Below are 25,182 nucleotides of genomic sequence, written 5' to 3' on the forward strand. Positions count from 1 at the left end.
TCACAAAGCATTAAACGTGCAGTTCTTTAGATACTGACCCGATTATCAGTAAATATGGTTTGCATTTTTGCAAGCAAACATTCTAGTCTGCCCCTAGAAATCTCCTGCAGTCCAAAGATAGTTAAGGAAAATAATTAAGAATCCCCATGTACATATGGCTGTTCAAGGGTTTCACACTTACCTAGGTGCAACAGCAAATTCCTTCTACCCTAAGGGTGATTTGGAGTCCAATTAAGCAACATTCTGTCCTGTCTCTGTTTTTGCTTGATATGCTCTGGAGTGTATTATGAGCACCAGTGGGAAAACTCAGGTTCAAATACCCACTCAGCCATAAAGCTCACTGAGTGACCTGAGGCCTGTCCTTATCTCAGCCTAATCTACCTGACAGGGCTGATGAGACATGGGAGAAGCGGAGAACAAGCACCAGTACTTTGGAGTAAAGGAGGGATATAAACATAGCATTTTGAATGAAAAAGATAAAATCCAAGGCCTCCCTCCCTATCAACACAGCATCCTTATCCATACTTCAGAAACAAAATAATGCAGTAGTTAAGATGCTGTGTTGACAAGAAGGGAGGCCTTGGATTTTATCTTCCTCACTGCATTATTTTGTTTCCTTACCCATACTTCTCAACTCATTTGAAATGTGGTATTGGAGGAGAGCTTTGCGGATACCACGGACCACAAAAAAGACAAATAATTGGGTGTTAGAACAAATTAAACCAGAACTATCACTAGAAGCTAAAACGATGAAATTGAGGTTATAATACTTTGGACACATGAGAAGACATGATTCATTAGAAAAGACAATAATGCTGGGAAAACAGAAGGGAGTAGAAAAAGGAGACCAAACAAGAGATGGATTGATTCCATAAAGGAAGCCACAGACCTGAACTTACAAGATCTGAACAGGGTGGTTTATAATAAATGCTATTGGAGGTCGCTGATTCATAGGGTTGCCATAAGTTGTAATCGACTTGAAGGCACAAAACAACAACAGCCCATATTTCCATTATTTATTCTAATATGAAATGAATTATTTGGTCTGGCCATTGGTCTGGCCAAATCTCTCATTTTCTCCATTTCCCATCGTTTCCCCCAATTACTATAAGCTATCTAGTTTTAATGACTCTTTATGACTATTGTCCTTCCTACCTGTCACCTTTTACTGAAGAACTTATCTGTTTAAAAAGATTTCAGTACTGTACAGCAATTTACCTCAGAAAATGACAAGGCCAATAAAGCAAGGAGATCCCTTTCCCCATCTCAATATCCGTTTTCATCTAGGTCAGCCTTTCCCAACTAGTGGGCCACCAGATGTTGTTGGACCATAACTCCCATCTTTCCTGACCATTGGCAATGCTGGCTGAGGCTGATGGGAGTTGTAGTCCAACAACATCTGGTGGCCCACTAGTTGGGAAAGGCTGATCTAGATCTTTAAAATAATTCCTTTAAAATGTACCATCTCTCCAACAGAATGTCACTGATTATTTTAATTCGGTTTTCTAGGGCTTTCCCTGTCATTTTCTGAGGTACACACAGTGCTGTTAAGAACATCTTTGGCCTAGAAAAAAATTGTTAAAAAGTCAAGTTTGTTCAACAATATTAGAAAAGGTGTTCCAAGCATCCATTTCAGATTGACTTTCAGAGACTAGGAATGGAATATTCTATTGCTACTCTCTGCTGTTCAGCTTCATCCAGCATCGCCTACTTTTAAAGACAGGAACCTTTAGCTGAACAGGTCACTGCTGAATCTTTTAAGCCCGTTATAAATACAGCCATCACCTGCTCTAAAAGAATGTTTCTAGATTGCTCTTTCCTGCTTGGCAATTAAAAACAAGTCCTCCATTAACAAGGAGTCTGCTCTTGAAGAACTAAATTCATTTAAAGTATGGCAGCAGCACACATAACCAACATTCCTCTGTGTGAGGGTAGAAACTTGAAAGAGCGCAGATATGTATTGTCAGTATTCTACCGACAGCCCTTGGTTCACCAAATCAATGCAATAATGAAAAGCATACAGCAATCTACCTACAATGACTCAAGTTCTCACCACGTACAGCACCAAGAACACCTTCAATCACTTCCTCTCTCTGTGCCCTTAATTACCTCACAGCAACTTGCTGCATTTTTGCAACCTTCCTCCACAAACCTCAACTTTGAATTACCTTGTCTTCATTTTCACCCATCTAGTTCCTCAAATATGTCAACATTATGTATAAGCCTGCAATCCTGTGCCCACTTACCTAGCATTAAGCGACATTAAACTCAATAGGGCTTATTTCTGAGGACTACGGGTTGCCCAGGTGGGCAGCCTAAAGCCCTTTGTCCCAATTTCATGGCAATGGGGTAGCTCCACCTAATTTATTTAAAGCACTTATACACCACACTTCAGCTGAAAAAACTCCCATTGTGGCTTATAAATCAATAAAAACAACAAAATCTGCCTTCAGGCTTACAATCTAAGAGGTGTGATACAAAAGGAAAAAGGGATAGGTAGAGGAAGAAAAGCAAACTCAGGCACCAATTTCTTAAATTCAGAAGTTTAAGATAGAAATGGGCTGCTCAATTAAAAAAAGGTGGTGGTGGTGGTCCCTGAGAAAAAACCCATGGCAACCCCTTCTTTCTGAAAGTTACTGTAATACAGCAAGTTCTTGACCTTACAGGATAAGGCCTTCTGAAATCTGCTGGCTTCATTACTTGTCACAGCACATAGGCTTGCTGGAGCCCAACTGATAGCATGACCTCCAGAGTAGATGATGTTGCTGCTCTTCTGCATATGACAGTTGCAAATGGTGGCCTCTGTGAGGGAAAGAGGGCCCCATCCCAGCTGCTGAAACCAGCAGCAAGTGGAGATGGCAATCCTCACTATTCTTTCTTTGGCTCTGGCCTCACCAGCCACCAATGTGGCCCCTAACAGATTGTCCCCTAGGAATATAACCTTCAATAAAAATAAAAAGGATTGTCTACCTCTGATGCATAGGATTTCACTGTGACCATTGTAAGAAAAGAACTTCCCATTTCTAATGGCTAAAGGCTATCCACCACTTCAAGTACAGAATTCCTCTGAGAGACAAACATGTGTTGCATATTCCAGCGCTCCCTTTTTATATACATACACACATTTGGAATAATATGAACATAAGGGTTTAATACAAGAATCATCACTATATATTTATTATAGAAACAAAAGTTTTCACAAATATAATCTTTCAGTTTGCATGTTTATTCAAAACTCAGTTTTAAATAAAGCAGCATTAAAATCCAATAAATGGTGACGAGGAGGCAGAGGTAGAAAACAAAGACCACAGAGCATCTGTATGCTGGTCTTCCCATGTGTCTTTCATTAAACTTGAATCTTTGTTCTCTTGTATACTTGAAAAACCACCAAAATCAGAGTTTGCATCACTGGTCTGAAATAACTGTAATAGTGCTTGTGTTGATGAGCTTTGAACATTTTTTGTTTCTTCTGGAACAGGAGGTTCATCAGTCTGCAGTAAGCATAACTCCATATTTGGTTTCTGAGTTCCTTTTTTATTCCTTCCTATGGAATGTATGACTTTTCTGCTGAGTTTTATTGAAGGTGAGCTTTGTATACTAATGTCCGTCACCTCACTGGGCTCTTTGTTTGCGCGAGGACTGTGTGATGGCTTTTGTGGCTCTAGAAGGACTGAAAGTTCTCTTGGAAAATTGTTGCTGTCCACACTAAGGTCAACTGCTGAACGAGTGTCAACCTTCTTCAAACATTTTGCTGGCAGAAGAACTGTATGGTTCAATTTTCGTTTTGGCTTTGATATGTTTTGCCTTTCACTGAACTCAGAGCCTTGGATCCGAGTTTGTAGAGAGTTTAAATTTGTTGATAGCCCTTGTAAACTTTGTCTCGATATAGGCTCAAAATGTTCATAAATTTCAGGCAAGTTTTTCATGCACACTTTACTTTCTTTCTGGAGAGGTAGTTGTACCAAGTTTGTTGATAAAGCAATCTCTGATAAATTTGAAGCTTTGGGCATTTTACCACTTTCAGTATTGCCACTCACTTTTCTTGATGTTTCTGAAGAATAGATGGTGTGATAGGAGTAAACAGAACATGAAGGTTCAGAGGTAGAATTTTTCTGTGCAGATTTAAGATGCACATGTTGAGAACCTTCATTCAGTGGTTGCATTGTAATGCTTTTCCTAGAATACCACCTCAAAGGAGTATCTTGCCTCTTCAGTCGTTCTTTCAGATCTTCTGTTCTTGTTCCAATGAGGGGAGCAAATTGTCCGACACTACATTTTCGCCTAAAATTAGAGGTTGTACAAGTCAAAATTCAAAAGGATTTTTCAAATATGACATAAAAATAACTGATACATAGTAAATCATAAGTAACATGGGCTAGTTGTCAACAGGTTACTTGAGGTTTGCAATTTGCTACTAACATGGTTGCTGCTCAAAGAAAGTAACTGTTATGCTTAGGGACTACCAAAGTGGCAAACTATTTGGTATACACACACTCTCTCTCTCTCTCCTTCTACAAGAAGAAGCCAAGATGCACATATAATCTGCCAAACGTTGTCCTGCATTTAACGAAGATATGTTTAGTTGGCAGCACTCTTGACTTCAGACTATATGCATAGATAGATCTGCCTCTCTTTTGCCTGCTGATCCTTCAAAACACAAGAAAAAAGAGAAAACGGTGCATGGGGAAGGGCCATATCTCAGTGGTGCCTTGCACGCAGAAGGTCCCTGGTTCAATCCCCAGCATCTCCAGGTGGGGTTGGGAGACACACCCTCCCTGAAACCCTTGAGAGCCCTCCCAGTCACTGTAGACAGTGCTGAGCTAGATAGACCATTTGTCTGACTTATTATAAGGCAGCTTCCTATGTTGTTATGCAGTCAGGCACAGCATCTCTACTTCTGCTTCCTCCTGGGCTCCTCGACCTAAAAACAGTAACCCTCTTCAGGCATTCTAAAAGTGTATTATGTAAACATGGAAAGAGGAATGGGTATACATGTGGTAGCTTCAGCTCCCCTTGTCATTCTATCATCCCGCATGAGTTAGCAGGTGATTGTCGAAATCAGGGAGTACTCTGGAAAAATCAGGGTTCTAAAATGAATGGGAAGTCACATGGTCATCCTCCAACTTCTAGACAGTGACTGAAATTGGAATTGGGGGGAATTGGAACTAGTGAGCATAAGCTCACCCCCACCCACAACATGCTTACTTAACTCATTTAAAATGCCTAAAGAGGACTAATAGAAGTTGGGAATGTATGTATGCAGCAAAGCAAGAAGCTAAGCAGAAGGATGCATTTGACACATCTATTTCTTTTGGATCCAGAAACCCAGAGTAAGCAGGTGCCAATGTTTATTTTGGTTTTTGCCTTCCCACTACACAAAGAGACCAAGCACAGGGATGAGTTTTTGCTGTCTCCACCCTTGGAGCCTTCCAGGTCCAAAAGGGAGTGGCAATAGTGGCAGACAGGAGGCAGAGCTGGAGATGCCACTGAGAGGATGGCAGAGAGTAAAAGAGAGGCAGATCTATCTGTTAAGTATTCCTTGTTGAAGTCTACCTTTCTCGTCTAATTTTCTTTCCCTTTGGCTCTAGTAAATTTCTCTCAATGTACTCATTAACATAACATTTGGAAGAATATCCTATCTGTCAAGCATCTTATGGAGGAAACATGGATCAGAGAAAAAAGCTTTAGTACTGCTTTTCCTAGAATAGTGCCACAATCTTGCCCCTTCAGTCATTCCTTGTTACAGCTAGATTCCTTACAAATAAGACAGATGATATGAGGAGCTGTAGCAATATGGTCAGCAGTTTCTGGAAGCTGCAGAAACAAGCTCCTCTGAATATATATTATGGCAATTCCTATGCCTGTTATTGTAACACTGTCATTAGTCCAGATCTTTCACCAGTCTTGTATGTAGCATTCCCTAGTAGTAATGAAAGCATAGTGGCTGTGAACAGAAAATGCTGCTTATGGTGCAATGTGCCCCTGTTCTTCATAGATACAGCCTCCAAAAAAAGGTGAACATGCATATTTTTGTGGTGCCTGTAAAAGCTACTTTCCGCAAATAGCATTTTGGTGCCAAAAGACAGTAAGTTAACTGAAGTAAGTTGAAAGCCTCATTCAATAAAGGTGATTACCTGTATTGCTGATCACTTCAAAATTGGATCTGTCAAACTGGTCAATACCTATATTATTTTTCTAAGTAAACTCTAGAAGAGTAGTAACTTGGGAAGGAACCTCCAAAGTGGAAAAATGGGAGGGGGATCAGAGTATACAAAAGAACCTACATTTATTTGGAAAACTTGGCTGAAAGTCAAAAATGTTTGACTATAAGTTATAAAATTGTTTACCTTTTAATTTTTGGTGTATTCTCTCTTAACTCTACAAAGTCACAAGGAAACTTGGAAACTATGTCATCCACAACATGATAATGAGAACTTTGTGCAAAGTTCTTGTGTTGTTCACTTTCAACATGCTGAAATTAGAAAAGAAAAAACAAGAATGCATCAACAGCATTCATAAAGAAAGTATTCAGATTATTCATTGATTAATGTAAAAAATATTACACAAGAAGTTTTAAAACCACCAAAAATCCCATAAAGGCTCATTTGAAATGAACATGTCTCAGCTTAATAAACTGAGATATGAATGAGCCTGTCCACCCTGCATATACCCTTTTGTGGCACTGCCCTGTTGTGGCACAAGTAATCAAACCAAGAAAATTCTAACTAACCATAGCTCCCCTTTTTATTTGAACTGGGGAACCATAGTTACCAGTTGTGGAATAAGCCAGGATACTAAACCATGCAAAAGGCCTGTTCATTTATCTGTTTATTAAGCAGAGATATGAGTGTCTGAATGCAGCCATAGTCTAAAATTGATCCTGATTTGACACCTCATGACCCTACCAAATTGTTTTGAAGTTGTGAGAAACAGATTTCAAACTTTAATAGTACCGTACATAAAAAATCTAAATGTAACATGTAAGTGCATATATTTCTATTTACTTTACTATGCCTGAGTGTGTATGCTCCATTATTAGAAAGTCCTTATCTATAGATGGAGACAGCTTTATTATGTAACTTAACAGTAGCAGCCTGTAGACCTTTCACTGTCTGGAGACAAGTATGCCCCTCAAGAATATAGATGTTGTCTGTCCCTGCTCTAGCATATCCAGTTGTGCTACCTATCCATTCCTTCTGCAGGGCACTGGCCGCCAAAGCTGGTAATAATGAGACAATTTTCCTTGAGACCTTGTTCTATAGCCATATCATGTGCAAACCAGTTACAAACGCTACTGTCCAAGAAATAAACACCCCCAAACGGAGACATACAAAACCTGCTACGTTTAATTGTTGCCATGATTTTTCTATACTCGCAATAGCCTTTAGCTTATCCCAATATAACCTTTCTAAAAAAAACCCAGAACTTCCCTTAGACTAAGGCAGCAATAACTAGCTCCAAAACAATTTTTAAGAATATATAATATGCACACACATGTCCCTAATGAAGCTCCCATGTTTATTAGTCAGTACCTGGCTATCTTTATTAAATTAAGCATCTACGCCTGGGAAGTATACTTTTTAAAATATAGCCTAGTAACAGAATTTTTGATGGATATTTAAAAGTTTAATTTATAATCATTTCCAAAGCATCTGCTGCATCTCATGGTAGAAATTTATATGAATTTACATTTTCATCAAAGATGGAATAGAACCTAAGTCATTGCAACCTTTACAACATCTCTAAACTATTTCTATGAATGAATCAAATTTCTATGAATAAGTCAAATACATAGAAGACGGACTAGTTTTAGAGAAAAATACTTTATTAAAGAGTAAAATCTACTTCATAAGTTTTGCAAGTATATCCATCACATATAAATAAGCCACAATTATTCAGATTATACACTTACTGCTTGAAGGTCATCATACTTCTTCAGACAACATTCACAATACCCTTTTCTCTTTTTATGCTTTGCAGGAACCTGAGCTGGACCCTTCTCTTTATCATTGTTTGCTGGGTTTCTGATCACAAGAGAGAAAAGTTATCTTACTCATGTATTCTATATGAGAATAAGCCAGGCTATCTAGGGCATAACTTGGGAGTCCACAATGACTATTTTAACATAGCATCTATGAATTCAAGTATAATAACACAATATTATATGCATTGTAAAAATAAGTATCAGTTTGCCCAAAAGTTGCAATGTTTTGGTCAGAGACAACCAGATGTAAAAATATAGTCCTAGGCACATCTTTGAGATTTAAAAATGTTAACATGCTGTTAAACTATATAACAGCCCTTTGGAACATGACTGAGGGACAATGTGCTGGGTGTGGCAGGCACTCATGGTGGCTAAACACATAACACTTCAATATTGGAAGAAGAGATCCTCTTCCCACCACCCTGAAATTATACAGTGGATAGAAGATATGTGACAGCCAGTGTGGCGTAGTGGTTAAAGTGTTGGACTAAGACCTGGGAGACCAGGGTTTGAATCCCCACACAGCCATGAAGCTCACTGGGTGACCCTGGGCCAGTCACTGCCTCTCAGCCTCAGAGGAAGGAAATGGCAAACCACCTCTGAATTCTGATTACCATGAAAACCCTATTCATAGGGTCGCCATAAGTCGGAATCGACTTGAAGGCAGTCCATTTCCATTTTCCAGAAGATATGACCCAGCTAGTCACCTATTGAGAAAGTGATTTTCCACAAGCAGAAAAAGGATGGAAAATTCTATTATTTCAAGAGACCTCACTTGGAAAGTTACTAAAGCTTTCCTTCATTTATGTAACATCTAGGCAAAGATTTTAGAAGACTAGTAACCAATGGTAGTTTTTAGGCAAAGGATCAGTTCACACATGTATGTTTGAGATTGTTTTGCATGGAATACTGATAACTTTAAGAGAGCTTTACTATCACATAAACAAATGTATAAATGAGCCCCAAAAATCCAGCACCGCAGAAACTTCAGCATATTTCATTCAGGCTAAAATTAACACCTTTCTGTTGGATGTAGCATATTGCTATATGACTGAGAAGTAAAATTGCTGGATAACAGAAAGCCTTGCAGAATGCGATTCCAAAAGTAGGACATTAGGCCATCATGTTCCGTTCCACAGAATAAGTCCATAAGTTGTTATAAGTGCACAACCAAGGAACTATTTTTGTAGGTATCTCAAATTAAGAATCTGATTCAGTTTTTCCATACCAATAATCAGGTGATCCCACAGGACCTAAGGATTCCCCCTTTTTTCAATGGCAATAATAACCACAGCCATATTGCCTCCCTGGCTAGAGAAGCACAACCCTTGAAGCTTGCATTCCTGTCGAGTCCCCATCTGTGAAAGAGCACGTCTCCTTTCTAATTCTAGCCAGACTGAGGTTTCTCTCTTACTCATCTCTCCTTTTTCTCTCTGTTTCCTCTGCCTTTTGGGTTCAGGCTTTCTCTACCTGTTCTCACAGGTTTCTGCATATTCTGCCCCTTTTTTCAACCACCATTTTCAGACTCACTGTTCCCTGTGCTTTGTCTTTCTATTCAGCCTCTTGCCATCTTCTTCCTGTCTATATTAGGGTTCTTCATTTCCAAACAAAACTAACTGTTTACTTTCCTCAGGATAGTTTTTTTTTTAAATATTTATTTATACATTACAATTTATAAACCGCTTTTCACCACTTCTGAACATTACAACATATAGCAAAAACCAACGTTATAGGTTGTGCATCCACTTTTTTGCTAAATGCTGAAACAACCAAAGACACAAAAACACTGCTTATTTAGTCTGGATTCTAACTGTTTATTTAGTCTAGCATGAACCCTGAGCATTTAAAACTCCATGAAATCAAAGCAACTTCACTAATGGTGATGGGGGCTCACCAACAAATAACTAGTAGGAATGAGAATGTGTGCAATTACATTAAGCAGATAAAGGGCATGCCTATATAAACTGGTCTTAACTTTTGTTTTAAAATCCAGGCTTGCTTCTATCCTTTTGAGCCCATTACCAATTTTTGCTACGTCCCATTGCTTTATCCACATCCATCTTCAATTACCTTTGTTTATTCTGAATTTGCTTCTGACCATTCATATTCTTCTTTTCAACTTCAAATGGACTGCAAGGTTTTGGGTTAGAATAGTTGAGAATGGGAAAGCTGGATAGTTGCAAGTAAAATGGTCTGTAGCGACTATATGAGAAAAGGCAATAACTATCTCAGTGTTACTGAACAGACACAAAAGCAATAAATAAGAACATTTTACATAGCACTTCCTTGCAATGTATGTCATGCCATGCTGCTACAGCAGTGTAAAACCCTATTATTCTTTGTCTATACAAACTCTGTATTTCCTTTTCATAGGGTTCAAGTCACATACAGGACTGTCCTTTTTCCCAGGTTCATGCTTTGCAATAAAATGTACCATTGGTCTCACCTGAAAGGTGATTTTCATAGGAGTGGGCCATCACTGCGGGTTATAGTTCCACCTATCGTGCGAAGGCAAGAATGTTTTTGAAGTCAAGACTAGGGGCGTCAGGCCCCTCCCACTCTCCAGTTCATTCGTGGCGAGTCTGAAAAGAAATATCTAGATATTTTCTAATGGGTTACATATTTTTTAATCGGTTACATATTATTGTTACGCTATTATATTTAAATGTAAGAGTGAAGTCAAGACTTTAATTCTGTTACATTGTTATGTTAGAATCATGTTATTATGCATGTGACTATTGTGTTATTTTCCTGGCGGGCCTGTTGGCCTTGTTCTTGTATTTTTAGATATTTCTTTTCAGACTCGCCACGAATGAACTGGAGAGTGGGAGGGGCCTGACGCCCCTAGTCTTGACTTCAAAAACATTCTTGCCTTCGCACGATAGGTGGAACTATAACCCACAGTGATGGCCCACCTCCTATGGAAAATATCTACTGTTTCCTCTAGCTTCTCCATCCCTGGGTTCTAGTTTTTTCCTCCTAGAAAAATAACCTACTTTGAGAAATTCTGTCCTAACTTTGATTTAAAGTCAATAACATTTTCTTTACTATCTATATATACAAAATATAAACCAGGAGCAGGGAACCTCCATCCTACAGGCCAGATTTGGCCCATCGTGGATTCAAATTTGGCCCACAATGCTGTTTTCACTAAAATACACCCTTGCACCATACCTCACGTGGCATCAGGTGTAGGGCAGGTAGAGATGCAGCTGTCAATGCACAATCAGGTGCCTTAAGGTGCACTCCATTTGTGCACTGGCAAGAGAAAGCAGGCTTCAGCCCTCCTGCCCATCAGCTGTTGAGTGGGAGAGTAAAAGCCTGCTGAAATCAGCTGTGCAGGGCTTGCAAAACACTTTGCAGAGCAGTTCCAAAGCACTCAGCACTCTGCTATCAGGTGGAAACTGTTGCACAAGGGATTGACAGGTGATTGGGGACAACTCACCTGTCAATCATCTGATCTCATAATGACATCATACAATTAACAAGTGTGTAGTCCCACCCACCTCTCAAAGTTGGCCTGCATGGATGAGGTCAGATAAAGACCTGGCCCACAGAACCAAAAAGATTTCCCATCCTTGATCTACAGCCACTAAATTTGTGGTTCCTTAGTGTTCTGCAGATTTGGAGGGCAAACTACTAAAGAGACAAAACGTACTAGATAAAAGTTAGAGTTCTCAAAGAGCTGGTTGTATGTAGCCCTTACTAAGATCAATGCACCAGCTTTTTTGAAAGTGTGCATATTTGGATTAAAACAATATAAGAGACAGTGCCTTTCATTTCAAAATAACACAAGTGCATCCAAGGTACTTTCATATTGTGAACCGCATCAAGGCAATTTATATTAGGTGCACAAACTGTTACTTGAATATATGCCATACTACTGCAAAACATTTGAGAGTAAACTAGGCAACTCCTAGTTACCTAGGAGTAAGTTCTGCTGAACTCAAATGGGACTTATTTCAATACGCATAGGATTCATTACAAGAAATGAATTGAATCCACAGAGGATACCTAGAGCAATTCCACTGATAAACTGTAGGTCATATATTGCTTTCTAATGACCCCATTACATATAAGATTGTGTACTTTCATTTCCTCTCACTGTTCTATCAGCTCTGATATATTTTATTTAGTACAAATGGATTTCAGTCTCAGCCAAACTCAAAGAATGCTGTCAACAACCTCAAAGAAGAATCCAGATTGTTTACTGGACATTTGTTGAATGGGTTATTAATTCATCAGGAAATAGCACTTACCATCTTCTGTCTTCTACCTTCAGAAAAGGATTTTTCAGTTTACCTGTTCAAAGGAATGTCTTTTAAGACTTTTTATAATAACCAGATTATACAAACATTCATATTTCAAACATAAGTAACAAATAGCTTCCATTTATAGGACATATTATTTTGTAATTAATAAACTTGCAGAAAATAAATGATCAACATTTAGTAAAATAAAGTCTTATTCATGTCTTGAATACTTACTTTTGGTTTTCTGATCAGTTCCCACTTTTTCCTATTTAAGAGAAAGACTGTTGTAAATATTTTATTCATTGAGCAACAAATGTGTCAGGGTTTTTTTTACAGCTGATTATATAACATAGGAGACTAGAGCAGCAGACCAACAACCACCCTGTCAGTTGTTTGCAAGTCTGATTAAACAGCAGCTGTGAAGTATGATCCACTAAAAATTGGAAGTTTAGTTATTTTATTTGCAAAACTGACAAATTGTAGTTTAAGGCAAGTCACATTTTATATACTCGTGTATTTCAAGCTGGAGATTTAAATAGAATCAAGAAGAACATAGGAGAGATTAGGGCTGGGGGAATGTGTGCAGTGAAGTTAAAAGAACTCCCTTCTCTGCACTATACAGATATTTTTTCAGGAAGAAGGAACGGAAAAAGTAAGTCCCCATCTCCAAGCTACAGAGGAATAAAATTAGCCCTATAACACTACAGAGCATAGGAAACTGCTTTATACCATGTGATACTATTTGCTCATCTAGCCCAGCTGAGTTTACCCTCAGTTCAGATACCTTGACTAAAGGGGAGGGGGGGGAGGAGGAAAAGTTCTCTTCAGATTATAGACATTCCCAGATTCTGTCCTTCAGAAGGGCAACTACGTTTTTCTCTCTTCCGCCACCATAAAGGCCCATATGTTCCTCTCATTGCAGGGCAAGACACTAATCCTCCAGCTCTCTTGGGCAGACAGAAACCCGAGTCTTGTGCAATGTGCGAACGATCACACCATTATACTACTTAGCAGAGGACAATAATTTCTCTAAAAGATGCTGGAATGCAATGGCCCATAAAGTATATTTTCCCATGATCTTACAGCATCATTCAATTAAATATTTAAGAAATCATTTTATAGTATTTAGCTTGTTTTTCCCTGAAATAATGAGGATGTTGACTTACCACATCTTTGATTTCTGTGCTTGATTTCTTGATCAGAGAGATATCTTTTTTCTTTTGATCAATATAATTCTTAATGTCTATATCGGGGAAAAAAGATGATTTAAGTTATTCTTATAACTCATCCTAAAAGAACTGAAAAATTGCCCCATGAAAATCAGTTCACACTTGTAAAAAATACTTGCCGTCAACATGAAGTATTTTCACTCCCCAACTCAAGGCATTGGATAGTATACTACCAGAAGGGATTAATTCCTGAAAGATGAATATTTATTAATACTTCCCTCAGCTAAAATATGATGCTGCTGCCAGGAATCCTGCTCCTATAAACATGGAGCCACCCTATTAAATGATACATACCTGTTCTTTTATTGCTTTTTCAACTAAGGATTTTCCTCTACTCATACGTACCTATAAGTAAGAGAAAATACAGTGTGTGTGTGTAGATTACTACTATTGCGTTAAGAAACGTAAACATTTAAAGCCTAACTTTGCAAGGCTTTGCAAAGAAAAGAGTGATCTTTTCACAATACCTCACTGTTTAGATTGCCAAAGGCTCTAATGCTATGCTTATTTATTTGGATGAAGTCACTGGGACTTCTTACTAAACATGATTAGCACTGTATAGTTAGCTGTTTAATGCTTCTGAAAGATTCTCAGGATATGATATCTGTAGGAATGGAGAAATACAGAGCTATAAAATTAGAACAAAGATTTCCAAAGATTCTTAGCCAGCTCACATATAAGATAGCATGAAAGTAATGCTGCAGTAGTTGATTTCCAGCATCAACAGGGAATTGAAACTTTTCAACTCTGAGAGACTGAAATAAGCAGCTACTTTATATACTCCTCTGTATCTGTGGATGGTTTAGCCTACCCATCTAAACCTAGACTGAACACCTACTATTAAAATTCTTATGTAATAAAAAGGTTCAACACAAAAATATGCCTGCTATTACTGATTTGTATTTTTATGTCTACAAGTTATTTTGAACAATGAGCTGTTTGAAATGCTAATATATAAAAATAAAATTATTATCAATGTAATTATTTTGGATAAAATTTCTGAGCCATTCCAATTTTTAAAAAAGCAGACTTAAAAAGAATAAGCAATAAACTTCAGAGCTGGGTATCCTAGAGCATTTTCATCAAGCCAATCTTTGCTTGAGGCAACATTAACTACAAACCAAAGGCTTGACTAGTTTTGTGAGAAGAGATATGAAATTGTAAAGAACTAGCTCTACTTGACTAACAGCATTTCTTTAAAAATTCTGTGCAGGGTTGGAGTGGGGAGGAGGTAGGAATGGAACTTACTGTGTCCACCATCTTAAATGAACTTCCATCATGCCTGTCTCTTCTGCTGCTTGGATGAGGTGAACTGTTTCCTCCATTATATACAGAGTCTGGGCTTGGGACTGGAGATACTTGTCCAAGAGTTTGAGCAAATTTTGCTTCCTTTTTATTAGAGATCAGATAGCTAATATCTTTGCTCAGGAATCCTTCCACTCTCTATGCATAAAGGGAAAAAAAGTGTTATTTCAGAACGTGGTATAATCATTATTTCAACTGATACAAAGCAACAATACAGCAATTTCACACCAGTTTAACACATGGTAATAACCCCTTCACACACAACTGAGAAGTGTGGAAGCTGCTTCCCCACAGCGCAATCTATCAAGTTGTGTCTGAAATGAGACGACCACAAGGATGGAGCATGACCACAACAGGCTTCTCTCACCTGAAAAAAATACCAGTTTCCTAATTTATATGATTAAGCACATGAAAGTTATTTGAAATCTGATCAAATAAAATGGGATTTAGATTTAGGACTGCTTCAGATAATACAAGGACTGCAAGATAAAGAATAAATAAGCCACTTACAAGCTCTCTTGACCTACTATGAGAAGGGTGAATCAAAGCTATCCAACACTGTACCCAATGCACCACATGCGCCACATAGCTTGGTTAAAATAATTATTATTATGACAGAGGCTCTAAGGATTCATGCTAGCAAGCTCATTGAGTAACCTTGATATATCTACTCAACAGAAGACTGGGAAGATAACAGCAGCAAATAATAATATTTATATTAGTGCAATTTCTATACATGGTCCTTATCACGAGGGACTTACAATCTAAAATAGACACAGGAAATAATAGAGGAAGGGGGTGAAATGGAGGCATGAGTTGGTAAGGGAAGAATATGTGATTATTTTAATTACATGGACTTTGGCTTAGTGATAATAAGGTATAGGAACCAGGGAGGTGCTAAAGGAAAAAGGAGGGATGGAGATAGATCCAGAATAAGAGACAGTAAGGGGAAATGGGCAGTCATTTCAGGGAGTAGGAGACCTTTGGACAGCTGAAGATGATAGAGCTGGTGAATGAAGGAGATAGGAATGAAGTGTTGAGACGTAAGCACAGAAAGATGAGCAAGGCTGTAAAGGGTTTTGGACAAGACGCTTGTACAGGATCTAAGAATAGACAGGAAACAAGTGAAAGGATTTAAAGAGAGGAGTGATTTGTTCAGAGAGATGAAAGGGTTGAATATTTTGGCAATAGAGTGCTGGACTGATGTGACAAGACGAAGTTGAGACAACAGAAAACAAAAGAGAAGATGGCAATATTCCAGGTAACATATGACCAGGGCATGAACAAAAGTTTTAACTGAAGGAACAGAAAAGAAATATAACTCCCACCATCCCTGGCCATTGATCATGCTCTCTAGGGTTGGGAGGGCCAAAGGTTCCCCACACCTGGTCTATATATTTAAGCATGAAAAAGGAGATGAGGGCTTCAGAGGAAAGATGAGAAGTTTGCTCTTGGGACACGAGAAGGGCTTTAGATATTACCATTATAACAGTCTATTAGGCAAACAACAGTTTGGCTACTTATTTATATACCAATTTCCACCAATTTGCACATATTTCTTGTTTAATCTTTATTAATTTATGAGTTGGTGTGCCAGTGTGTAGTGGTTAAGGTGATGGACTACGACCTGGGAGACCAAGGTTCAAATTCCCACATAGCCATGAAGCTCACTGGGTGACCTTGGGCCAGTCACTGCCTCTCAGCCTCAGAGGAAGGCAATGGTAAAGCCCCTCGGAATACTGCTTACCATGAAAACTCTATTCATAGGGTCTCCATAAGTCGGAATCAACTTGAAGGCTGTGTCCATTTCATGAGTTGGTGAAGCAACTCACACTCAAGAATGAATTACTAATTAGGCTGGCATCCAAAGGGATGCTTGGGAAGCTTTGGGACATTTAGGTTCATTTTCAAGGGTCTCCTCCAATAGCAGTTTTTTAATAGGAGGACAGACTTTTTCAGAATGTTTTTCAAACAAGAGAAACACACATGCTGACTTACCCCTCCCAATTCCTTAAGATCTTTTGCTATTTTCTCAGAGAGGACGTTGGATGGAATATCAAGGTAAAACACCTTCCCAGTAAGTGGTTTGTATTTTAGTTTATCTGATTTTGTGGAATCCTTCTTTACAGTTTTCAGGGGAGGTCTGTTTCTTTCAGTTCTTCCTTGCATATCACCTATAATCAAAAGAAAAGAGAATTTGATAACCAAAGGGGCTTTTATCAGTTCACTGGCAAATCCTGCTGAGGGAAGTAAAGCCAGATATCAAAAAAATAAATAATTGTATATTTGGACTTGTTGAGGCTATACCTACCTCACCTCAGCACACAGGGTGAGATCAGCTACACATCTCCCTGTCTTCCTCATCATATATAGAATGTAGTGACTGAACTGGTAGAGCGTGATAGCGCTGTCCTATGCAGGCTTACTCAGACATAAGCTCCGCTATAAGCCCTGCTATGTTCAGTGAGGCTTGTTCTCGAGCAAGTGTAATTAAATTTGCAACCTGAAGCTGTAATACAAACTCCCTGATCTTCGCTGCTGCAGGATGTTAGGATACAGCAGACATCTCCATCTGCTACCTCCTGACAATTGGAGGGTGCTCCATTGCCAGAAGCCTCTGATGTGGATGCAGAAAGTGTGGCAGATTGAATGCTTCCCCCCAGAGTAGGGTCTCAAAATGAGAAGTTATGTGGACAGAGCAAGGCTAGCCATGGATCTACTGGATCTTAAGCTGGTCCCTTCCCCAAAGAGGCGTTCGATTTGAGGCTCTCAGCTGTGGCAGCCTGGAGTTAGCACAGCAAAAAAATGACAGAAGCACCACTACCTGCTGCCCTGGCCAGCATGACCCAACAGCACTTCAGATGCAGCAGTCAAGCTGCTGCTCTGCTGCCTTCAGCATTCAGATCATGACTACATGTAAATGTTGTGTTTAAATATATGTGGTATTGCCTGGTTCACACATTAGTCTACATGTGGAAGGCTTGAGGGGGGCCCAAATACCTGAACAGACCCAAGATCCATATGCAAACATTCATTTGTATCACTAGCATCAGCACTGAGCTGCACAATTATGTCAAGTGGAAATGAACTTCCTAATTTTAAATGTCTAGTTATAAACATATCTTACTAATTTCAGAGAAAGATACTTCAAAGTAAATGGATTAGGACTGCAAGCCTAAACCAGAAAAACATCCTGCATAAATGGGATTAACTTTCAAGTCGATGTGTTAGTTAAATTGTGTCAGAGTTAAAGGAAGAACAATCCTACAAACATACATTAGTCAGTTTTAATTTGCCAGGTAGCCATCAGTTTAGTATTTACAGTATTCCCCATTATCAAGAGGGATTCTGTTGTTATTAATCCAAAACCCAGCATCTTGAGTCAGTTCCTCATCAGGGTATGGTTTTTATTTTTTTAAATGGGCTTTGGGATGAGTTTTAATATCCTAGCTCTACAGGCATCAAAGAGTCCTATCTATATGCACAGCAAACTATGTAACATTTACATCTATGCTACTTTACAAACATATGCTTGTTTACATTTTGAACAACAACAACTTCCACACAATGGGCTTTGAATAAATGCAACCTAGCCCTATTTGGCATAGTTCTTGAAAAGCCCACCACAAGAGTTTCCTGTAGAGAGCAAGTTATATGCACTTATGGAATAAGTGAAACACAAGTTAAATAAAATCTAACACATGCCTTAATGTACAAAAGCAATCAACCTCGATAGGTTCATGGACTTTTTGTCTTGCTTGAATTTTGAGTTTCCAAAGAAAACAGGAACATATTTGAATTGAGGTTTTGCCCATGAACATTATCATCATAGTTTTAAAAAGCTCTTTGTCAGAAACTTAGTCTCAAAACGAATCTGTTAACCGACTGGAAGTTTCAAACCAGATTAAAGGAAGTGCTGGCACTCACAGGGGAGCTGTCCTTTGCTGCTGCTTTTCAAACCACTTGGTTTCATTTTCCTGGGAAGTCACATTTTACCCACCTCCCTGTGACGGTTACGACCTGCAAGGGAAACAATACACAGAAATTAAAATACTTTCAAAAACAAGCAAACTCTGTAAAAGTACTGCGCGAAGTTATGGATCCTGAGTCAGAACCTTCCTAACTCCACCCCAATGTCCCCCCGACCCAAATCCCATCCCCTCAATTCACCCTGGTTTCCCCCCTTGCGTCGTCTTTTCCCCCCCGGGGGCAGCGCCTGATGTCCAGCGCCCGGTGTCCAGCGCCCGCTTCCCCTGCGCCCCCACCCCCGCGGAGGGACGGTTGTTGTTTGAAATGTGCGTTCCCGCCGCGCGAGTAGAGCCCCCCCCCGGCTTTCCGCCACTGACTCACCCCAGCGTGGGGAGACCCATGGCGCCGGGCACAGGCGCTGCTCAGTGTCTCCGCGCGCCGGCCATCGACCTAGCTATCGCTCGCAGTTTCCCGCTTCTGCCCAGCTGGGCCTACCAGCAGCTCCCGAGGCGGGCCTCTTCACCCTCGTTGGCCTGAAGGCCGCTAGTGTCGTGACGGGGAGGCGGCACCGCCACCACCCAGCGAGGCGGAGCCTCAGAGGCTGCCGGGGATTGGGGTTAGAAGCGACGACGGCGTTGCCTCCTCTTCTTCATGGTTAATTGGGCCCTTGGCTAGGAGGCACAAAGATTTCCCTCTTCTCTCAGGTAAATAGGTGACTGCAAACACAGTTTGGATACACTGCAGGAGCTTCTCTTGACACCTGGAAGAAACGGCAGATATAAATACGCTTTGTGAGAGGGGGAGAAGCGTTGTGAAAGTCCTGGGTGGGCTGCGTTTTGGGAGGCGTAGGAGGCGATTTGAGTCTGAGGTGATTCACAGGGCAGTTAGGTACTTTGCACTGGATAGCCTTACACCCCTCTCCTCTCTTTTGAGGGTACTTTCTTTGCATTCGTTACCTATGTTCTCAATGTAGATTTTGGATAAGGATTGTAACTGAGTAGTAGAGCACAGGCTTTACATGCAAAAGACCCCAAGTTCAATCCCCGGCTTCTCCTAACTAGAGCAAAGAAGGACTCATGCCTAAAACCTTGGGGAGCTGTTGCTAGTCAGTGTTGATAATATTGAGTTTAGATAGACTAATGGTGCTTCCTGGGTTCTTATATATGTCCCCGGGGCTCATTTGAACAAAATTTCCATGTTCTGAAGGAAGCTTTCATGCCTCTAGCTTCTCCATCTCTGCTCATTAACAGTGCTGGCATCCTTTTGGCTGTGGTGTTAGCAAGACTCTTCTGTAGACATGTTTCACATACAGTACTGTAAAGTATTACATTACATTTTTATCCTGGCCTTCCTCCTCCTGAAAGAGCTCAGGGCAGCATACATAGGTATCACATCACTCATATACATATATGATATACATATATCATATATCATATACATCATATACATATATCATATACATATACATATATCATATACATATCATATATCATATACATAGGGTCACATCACTCGAAAATGCTTGGAAGTTGTTTAAAAACACTATATTAGAAGCTCAACTGGAGTGCATACCGCAGATCAGAAAAGGTACCGCCAGGGCCAAGAAGATGCCAGCATGGTTAACGAGCAAAGTCAAGGAAGCTCTTAGAGGCAAAAAGTCTTCCTTCAGAAAATGGAAGTCTTGTCCGAATGAAGAAAATAAAAAAGAACACAAACTCTGGCAAAAGAAATGCAAGAAGACAATAAGGGATGCTAAAAAAGAATTTGAGGAGCACATTGCTAAGAACATAAAAACCAACAACAAAAAATTCTATAAATACATTCAAAGCAGGAGACCATCTAGGGAGACGATTGGACCCTTGGATGATAAGGGAGTCAAAGGTGTACTAAAGAACGATAAGGAGATTGCAGAGAAGCTAAATGAATTCTTTGCATCTGTCTTCACAGTGGAAGATATAGGGCAGATCCCTGAACCTGAACTAACATTTGCAGGAAGGGATTCTGAGGAACTGAGACAAATAGTGGTAACGAGAGAGGAAGTTCTAAGCTTAATGGACAATATAAAAACTGACAAATCACCGGGCCCGGATGGCATCCACCCGAGAGTTCTCAAAGAACTCAAAGGTGAAATTGCTGATCTGCTAACTAAAATATGTAACTTGTCCCTTGGGTCCTCCTCCGTGCCTGGGGACTGGAAAGTGGCAAATGTAACGCCAATCTTCAAAAAGGGATCCAGAGGGGATCCCGGAAATTACAGGCCAGTTAGCTTAACTACTGTCCCTGGAAAACTGGTAGAAAGTATTATTAAAGCTAGATTAACTAAGCACATAGAAGAACAAGCCTTGCTGAAGCAGAGCCACCATGGCTTCTGCAAGGGAAAGTCCTGTCTCAGTAACCTATTAGAATTCTTTGAGAGTGTCAACAAGCATATAGATAGAGGTGATCCAGTGGACATAGTGTACTTAGACTTTCAAAAAGCGTTTGACAAGGTACCTCACCAAAGGCTTCTGAGGAAGCTTAGCAGTCATGGAATAAGAGGAGAGGTCCTCTTGTGGATAAGGAATTGGTTAAGAAGCAGAAAGCAGAGAGTAGGATTAAACGGACAGTTCTCCCAATGGAGGGCTGTAGAAAGTGGAGTCCCTCAAGGATCGGTATTGGGACCTGTACTTTTCAACTTGTTCATTAATGACCTAGAATTAGGAGTGAGCAGTGAAGTGGCCAAGTTTGCTGACGACACTAAATTGTTCAGGGTTGTTAAAACAAAAAGGGATTGCGAAGAGCTCCAAAAAGACCTCTCCAAACTGAGTGAATGGGTGGAAAAATGGCAAATGCAATTCAATATAAACAAGTGTAAAATTATGCATATTGGAGCAAAAAATCTTAATTTCACATATACGCTCATGGGGTCTGAACTGGCGGTGACCGACCAGGAGAGAGACCTCGGGGTTGTAGTGGACAGCACGATGAAAATGTCGACCCAGTGTGCGGCAGCTGTGAAAAAGGCAAATTCCATGCTAGCAATAATTAGGAAAGGTATTGAAAATAAAACAGCCGATATCATAATGCCGTTGTATAAATCTATGGTGCGGCCCCATTTGGAATACTGTGTACAGTTCTGGTCGCCTCATCTCAAAAAGGATATTCTAGAGTTGGAAAAGGTTCAGAAGAGGGCAACCAGAATGATCAAGGGGATGGAGCGACTCCCTTACGAGGAAAGGTTGCAGCATTTGGGGCTTTTTAGTTTAGAGAAAAGGTGGGTTAGAGGAGACATGATAGAAGTGTATAAAATGATGCATGGCATTGAGAAAGTGGATAGAGAAAAGTTCTTCTCCCTCTCTCATAATACTAGAACTCGTGGACATTCAAAGAAGCTGAATGTTGGAAGATTCAGGACAGACAAAAAGAAGTACTTCTTTACTCAGCGCATAGTTAAACTATGGAATTTGCTCCCACAAGATGCAGTAATGGCCACCAGCTTGGATGGCTTTAAAAGAAGATTAGACCAATTCATGGGGGACAGGGCTATCAATGGCTACTAGCCATGATGGCTGTGCTCTGCCACCCTAGTCAGAGGCAGCATGCTTCTGAAAACCAGTTGCCGGAAGCCTCAGGAGGGGAGAGTGTTCTTGCACTCGGGTCCTGCTTGCGGGCTTCCCCCAGGCACCTGGTTGGCCACTGTGAGAACAGGATGCTGGACTAGATGGGCCACTGGCCTGATCCAGCAGGCTCTTCTTATGTTCTTATCTATCCTTTTTATCCTCACAACAGCCTTTTGAGGTAGGTTAGGCTGAGGGATGATGACTGGTCCAAGACCACGCACTGGGTTTCATGGTGAGTTGGGATTTGAACCAGGATTTCCCTATTCAGATCCCAGTGTTCTAACTCATATACCATGCTGGGTCTCGACATGCTTGTTTGAGCCAAACCTGCTAAGCAAAACTTGCAGAAATAATGGGTTAGATCCTAAACCCACTTACCTGGGAGTAAGCCCCACTGCAGTAGGACTTCTGAATAAACATGGTTATGATGGTGCTATCAGTCATACAATTTAGTCATGCTTAGGCTGGTGCCACTACACTGAAATCAAGGGAGCAAGTTAGTCATTAACATCTTAAATCCCATTGATTTCAGTTGGTTCAATAGAATTATGACTGTCTGGATTCAACCCAATTTCCTTTGAGCCAGCTGTCCTTTGTACATGGCTTTTAATTCCAGTGTGTCTGTTCACATTGAAGATTACCTTGGAATCATTGTAGCCAAAGGCATGTCTTACTACTGATTGCCTTAACAGTGTTTATCGCCAAGTGTCTAAATCTGGAAACAGTGATATGCAGTGGCATTATTGGTACTAATGCACAGGGCTGTGGAGTCGGAGTCGGGAGCAATTTTGGGTGGAATCGGAGTCGGTAGAAATGTTCCAGCTCTGACTCCTTCATAAATGGCAAATGTATATTAACTAGTAACAACAAATTTACTGTAGTAAAATGGTAGCACAAAGCATTTCATCACCACCATGTGAATCCAGAGCTTGGAAAAGTTACTTTTTTGAACTACAACTCCCACGAGCCCAATCACTGGGGCTGATGGGAGTTGTAGTTTTAAAAAGTAACTTTTCCAAGCTCTGGATTCATGTGGTGGTGTTGAAATGCCTTGTGCTACCATTTTACTATAGTAAATTTGTTGTTACTAGTTAATATACATTTGCCATTTATGAAGGAGTCGGAATCAGAGTCGGACAGTAGAAAAATAGAGGAGTTGGAGTCGAAGGTCTGGCGTACCGACTCCACAGCCCTGCTAATGCAGTTACCATGGACCTATAAGTGTTAAGCGTGCCCCAGTTAATCCCTCCTTTTTTTATCCACAAATGTATAAAGATATGGATTTATTACAAAGCATGGGTAGCTTCAGAGGTGTATAGGCTTCCTTAATTTATCTGTTGGATCCAAAGTTCCATGTTCCCGAAGCAATTTTGGACCGGTTGTCAAACATTAGCTGCCTGTGGAGCATAACAAATTTCTTTTGACAGAGAGGGAAGTCTTAAAAGCAGTTTGTGATGTAGCTTGGTGGAGTGAGGAGATGGAGATGTGATATTTGGGATTTTTGATCCAGAGTCTGTTGCAGAATGGGAGGTTATCATTCTCTATTTATCCACTTCAATTACATGGGGAAATTAGCAAAGACAAGTGAGACCCAATTTGCATTTAGACAGAATAAGATTTATTTACAGCGCCAAAATAGTGCCAAATACAGTGTTATGTAATAGCAAGATGGTTAGTTGCTGCAAGATTACCCAAACCCATATTGCCTAGACCAGTCGTTTCCAAGCTTTTTGGTATAACAAGTCCAAATTTACTTTGTATGGTTACCCATTGATTTATTGTCACATGAATTTTGAACCTTAGGTCTTCTCTCCTGCCACTACTAGAGAGCAGTTCCTAAGCATTAGAATGTATGACTCGAGCCTTTCTGATGTTTGGTTACAGTTATCAACACTGCATTATAATAAACAAAACAAAAAATTGTATTCATCATACAGGTTCAGGATTACAAGCAATAATTGCTTTGGGTTTACTTATAAAGCCTGCAACCCACTTGCATAGGCTTTATGACCCACTGGTGGGTTGCAACCCACAGATTGGGAAATGCTGGCCTATACAAACATTTTTTCACTTAGTTCCAGTGATACAGGGTTTTCAGGGAAAAATGGAATATTTTCCTATGCAGATTGTTTTAATTCTACTTTTACTACCCTCATGCTGGAGCACTTTTGGAGGGTGCACTTTGTGCTCAGGGAAAGACTTCCTGAATTGTATATCACCTTGCCTTTTATAGGTTAGAGTGCCTGAATTCTGCACTGTATACTGCAATCCTGTGCACACTTACCTTGGAATAAATAATCACTGCCTCCCAGCCTAACATACTTCACCGGGTCATTATGAGGATAAAATGGAGAGGGAAAAGCATATACACCATTTTGAGCTCCTTGAAGGAAAGTTGGTATATAAATGATGTAGATGTAGTAGTAGTAGTAGTAAACTCCAATGAACACAGTAAACTTACTTTGAGAAAACCTACTGCTATTGGATTAAGGGGTTGGTCTGGATGATGTCTGTGGGTCCCCTTCAGCCTGTGATTTTGTTATCTATAGAGATGCTATTTGTTAGAGAGACCTGCTGAAGTGGTTAAACCAGTTCCTCTTATAAGTTAATAGTTCTGGCCAAGCCAGTCTCTGTGAGTTATATGGGCCTGTTGAATGGCTGATCTACATGCCTAACGATATGGTGCAGAGAAGTCCTGTTGCTATATGAACTCTGACAAGAGAGTGATTCCTCCCACCCCAAAGTAGTTTTCTGTGTGTTTTCGTCCTATGTGGAGCTGGGAGCTGGAAAGACACAGAGAGGCTATGATTGAGCTGTGGCTTTGAGGACTCCCCTAGAAATCT

General features: G+C 40.1%; 2 protein-coding genes across 4 annotated transcripts in view; one reads left to right on the top strand and one right to left on the bottom strand.

The window, feature by feature from the left end:
* Positions 1–3,205: 3,205 nt before the first annotated feature.
* On the bottom strand, positions 3,206–19,374 carry DBF4 (DBF4-CDC7 kinase regulatory subunit). Its single transcript, XM_061587667.1, has 13 exons — positions 19,122–19,374; positions 18,699–18,791; positions 16,770–16,945; positions 14,715–14,909; positions 13,761–13,811; positions 13,586–13,655; positions 13,404–13,480; positions 12,472–12,502; positions 12,244–12,286; positions 10,055–10,186; positions 7,913–8,024; positions 6,348–6,472; positions 3,206–4,281 (listed from the first exon to the last, which is right to left on the bottom strand). Exons 2-13 carry the CDS (start codon positions 18,742–18,744, stop codon positions 3,258–3,260), a joined length of 2,082 nt encoding a protein of 693 aa, XP_061443651.1. The 5' UTR covers positions 18,745–18,791; positions 19,122–19,374; the 3' UTR covers positions 3,206–3,257.
* SLC25A40 (solute carrier family 25 member 40) overlaps positions 19,283–25,182 on the top strand; it is a 38,496-nt gene continuing 32,596 nt past the window's right edge. The window contains exon 1 of one of the 3 annotated variants that reach the window (XM_061587681.1): positions 19,283–19,444. The gene's annotated coding sequence lies outside the window, so the exon portion shown is untranslated. The remainder of the gene's footprint in view (positions 19,445–25,182) is intronic. The other 2 variants (XM_061587684.1, XM_061587682.1) reach the window with 2 other exon arrangements.

The sequence above is a fragment of the Rhineura floridana genome, chromosome 10, assembly GCF_030035675.1.
Source record: "Rhineura floridana isolate rRhiFlo1 chromosome 10, rRhiFlo1.hap2, whole genome shotgun sequence".
NCBI lineage: Eukaryota > Metazoa > Chordata > Lepidosauria > Squamata > Rhineuridae > Rhineura > Rhineura floridana.